The sequence below is a fragment of the Myotis daubentonii genome, chromosome X (genome assembly GCF_963259705.1).
Source record: "Myotis daubentonii chromosome X, mMyoDau2.1, whole genome shotgun sequence".
In the NCBI taxonomy this organism is placed as follows: Eukaryota; Metazoa; Chordata; class Mammalia; order Chiroptera; family Vespertilionidae; genus Myotis; species Myotis daubentonii.
The window spans coordinates 62,272,985-62,276,766 of NC_081861.1; the positions used below are offsets into that span (position 1 = coordinate 62,272,985).

General features: G+C 47.8%; 1 protein-coding gene across 1 annotated transcript; it reads left to right on the forward strand.

Annotated features, from left to right (window-relative positions):
* The first annotated feature begins 323 nt into the window (after nt 1-323).
* On the forward strand, nt 324-2,309 carry LOC132223364 (zinc finger protein 384-like). Its single transcript, XM_059678608.1, is given in 2 exon segments — nt 324-522; nt 525-2,309. Coding segments are annotated over 2 exon segments (1,644 nt in total). The 5' UTR covers nt 324-384; the 3' UTR covers nt 2,031-2,309.
* Nucleotides 2,310-3,782: the final 1,473 nt, after the last annotated feature.

Below are 3,782 nucleotides of genomic sequence, written 5' to 3' on the forward strand. Positions count from 1 at the left end.
GGTGCTGATGATAACGTCAGCTGCCATCAAGCTGTGGGGAAGGGAGGTGTGGTGATTTAAGAAAAACATCTGGAGATCAAGCAGATTTTCATGTGTGTTTGAAAGTCTTTCATTTGCACTAAAAATGGGTTTAGTTTACTTTTCCAGGTACCAAAAGTAAAGTCATGGATCTAACATAAATAGCTCTAAACCACTGCCATTATACAAGCAGCAAATAATTAGAAGATAGAGAAACATGATGTGAGAAAAAGTCATGGATTGGTTGCCTCCGGCAAGAGCCCTGAGCAGGGCCCGGTCGGGGGAGGAGCCTGCAACCAAGAAAGTTCAGGAGCCCTGGAAAGGAGAAAGAATAAAACAACAGGAGGAAGAGAGAGAGAGGGTAGAATGGAAGAATCTCACTTCAATTCTAACCCGTACTTCTGGCCTTCTATCCCCACAGTCTCAGGACGGATTGAGAACACGATGTTCATCAACAAGATGAAGGATCAGCTGTTGCCAGAGAAGGGCTGTGGGCTGGCTCCACCCCCCACTACCCTACCTTGTTGACAGTGCCTGCCTCAGTGTCCCTGCCCTCAGGCATCAGTATGGGCACAGAGTCCAAGTCAGACCAGCTGACCCCACATAGCCAGGCATCCGTTACCCAGAATATCAAGGTGGTCCCTGTGCCGTCTACAGGATTAATGACTGCTGGTCCTGGTTTGGTAATCACGTCCCCCTCAGGCTCCCTTGTGACCACAGCCTCATCAGCTCAGACCTTCCCCATTTCGGCTCCCATGATTGTCTCAGCTCTTCCCCCTGGCTCACAAGCCCTGCAGGTGGTCCCTGACCTCTCCAAGAAGGTATCAGCAACCCTAACAGAGGAAGGAGGCGGAGGTGGTGGTGGAGGTGGCAGTGTGGCTCCAAAGCCCCACCGGGGCCGAAAGAAGAAGCGGATGTTGGAATCAGGGTTGCCCGAGATGAACGACCCTTATGTCCTCTCCCCTGAGGATGATGATGACCATCAGAAAGACGGCAAGACCTATAGGTGCCGGATGTGCTCACTGACATTCTACTCAAAGTCGGAGATGCAGATCCACTCCAAGCCACACACCGAGACCAAGCCCCACAAGTGCCCACATTGTTCCAAGACCTTCGCCAACAGCTCCTACCTGGCCCAGCACATCCGTATCCACTCAGGGACTAAGCCCTACAGTTGTAACTTCTGTGAGAAATCCTTCCGCCAGCTATCTCACCTCCAGCAGCACACCCGAATCCACACCGGGGATAGACCATACAAATGTGTCCACCCAGGCTGTGAGAAAGCCTTCACACAGCTCTCCAATCTGCAGTCCCACAGACGGCAGCACAACAAAGATAAACCCTTCAAGTGCCACAACTGTCATCGGGCGTACACAGACGCAGCCTCACTAGAGGTGCACCTATCTACGCATACAGTGAACCATGCCAAGGTGTACACCTGTACTATCTGTAGTCGGGCATATACGTCGGAAACGTACCTTATGAAACATATGCGCAAACACAACCCTCCTGATCTCCAGCAACAAGTGCAGGCAGTGGCAGCAGTGGCCCAGGCCCAGGCCCAGGCTCAAGCTCAGGCCCAAGCCCAGGCCCAAGCCCAAGCCCAGGCCCAAGCCCAAGCCCAGGCCCAAGCCCAAGCCCAGGCTCAAGCCCAAGCCCAAGCCCAGGCCCAAGCCCAAGCCCAGGCCCAAGCCCAAGCCCAGGCTCAAGCCCAAGCCCAAGCCCAGGCTCAAGCCCAAGCCCAAGCCCAGGCCCAAGCCCTAGCCCAAGCTCAGGCCCAGGCTTCCCAGGTATCGCAACAGCAGCAGCAGCAGCAGCAGCAACCACAGCCACCACACTTCCAGTCCCCGGGGGCAGCCCCCCAGGGTGGGGGTGGTGGGGACAGCAACCCCAACCCTCCACCCCAGTGTTCTTTTGACCTGACCCCCTATAAGACGGCGGAGCATCATAAGGACATCTGCCTCACTGTCACCACCAGCACCATCCAGGTGGAGCACCTGGCCAGCTCATAGAGACCTATGCTGCCACCCCACTGGGAAAAGGGAGAAGAAGTTCTGGCCTCTTCTTTCTCTAACTCCTCTTGGTGGGAAACGTCTTCTTCCTTGACAGGCCTTGGCTCCATCTCCTTGGGCCTCAGGCGCAGCCTTCCTTCACAGGATACCATCCTTATTTTCAACTGCTCTTCAAAAGGATTATCAGCCCTCCTGATTGGCAAAGGAATACTGAGCTGGTAGTGTAATCCAGCAGCCTCCCTCCTAAGCATAGCTTTTAAAAATTGGGAGTAGGAGCTCCAGTGGCGCAATCGGTTAGCGCGCGGTACTTATAAAAATTGGGAGTTGGTGCTCAAGGGGGGGATTTGCTATGACCTCATAGAAACGTTTCCATTGTGGGCACTTACTCTCTCCTTACCCTCATAATCTTCAAAGTTTAGGCTGATAGAAGACTAGAGGCTGGCCCTCCCAGATACCAGAAAGAAGAAAGCCCTAAATGCAACCAGCCTCCTGTTCCAATCTTGCCTGTGTAAGAACAGAGGTTTCTCATGTGCCCTGACCCTGGGAGCCATTTCCCCTCATGGTCTCACTTCAGTTCCTACCTGATGCTGGAGGAAGGAGATCTGGGTGGGGGGTCAGACTCCCTTTACTTGTAAAGGGCATGAGCCGAGATGTGGTCCCCATGGGGCCGGTGATCCCCAGATGGTCGAGGGTGGCTTAGAAACGTGGGATATGGTCTTCCTTGGAGCCTCTCCCCTTCTCTGCCAACCAATGCCCTATACTCAGCCTCCCCATCCCCAAACTTAAGGAGCTGTGGGAGCTTTATGAAATCCGAAACAAAGGAGTGTTGCACAGAAGGGAAAGTTCAGGGCAAACACAAGGACTGGACTTAGCTTCCTAGGTGCCACGGTCAGTTGCTGGACACGGATTTATATATATATATATATATATAATGTATATATATACCCACTCATCACGGCCATTTTTGTTGTAACCATTTCTGGGTTTATAAATGCATTATCGCTGAGAATTTTCATATTTGATCTTTTGTTTATTTTTGTCCCTTTTTCCCCCACCCTGTCTTCTGACCAATGACATTTTTATTTTCCTTTGTCTTTTTCTTTTTCCAATCATGGCAGATTTCAGAGAAAAGAGAAAATGAAAAAAAAAAAAAAAAGACAGGAAACCAGTTGTTATAAAGCAATTTAAAATGAAGAAAAAACTTATGTACAAACCAAGGGGTGTTTTTAGAACCTTGTATAGAAATAAATTCATGTAAAAGGAAAAAAAAATAATTAGAATATAAAAACATTTTTAATGATTAGACAGTAGTCACAAAAATTTAAAGGGGTAGGAATAAACTAACCTGAAAACTACAAAGCGTTGTGAAAATATTTTAAAAGATTCAAATAAATAAAAGTTGAAAGAGTCAAGTTGTTAAGATGACTATTCTTTCCATAAATTTATAGATTTAAAGCAATACCAATAATAATCCAGCAGGATTTTTTTGTAGAAATTTATAAGCTGATTCTAAAATTAATATGGAAATATAAGGAACCTAGAGTATGTAACAAATTTTGGGGGGAAAAATCTGGATATCTTACATAACATAACTTCAATATATGCTACAGTGTGATTAAGAAACCATTGCATTGGTATAAGAATTGACAAATAGACCAACGGAACAAAATAGAGAACCCAGAAGTAAATAACAAAAGTCTTAAATATAAACATAAACCCTAAAACTATAAGGAATAGAATGAAAAATAGTAA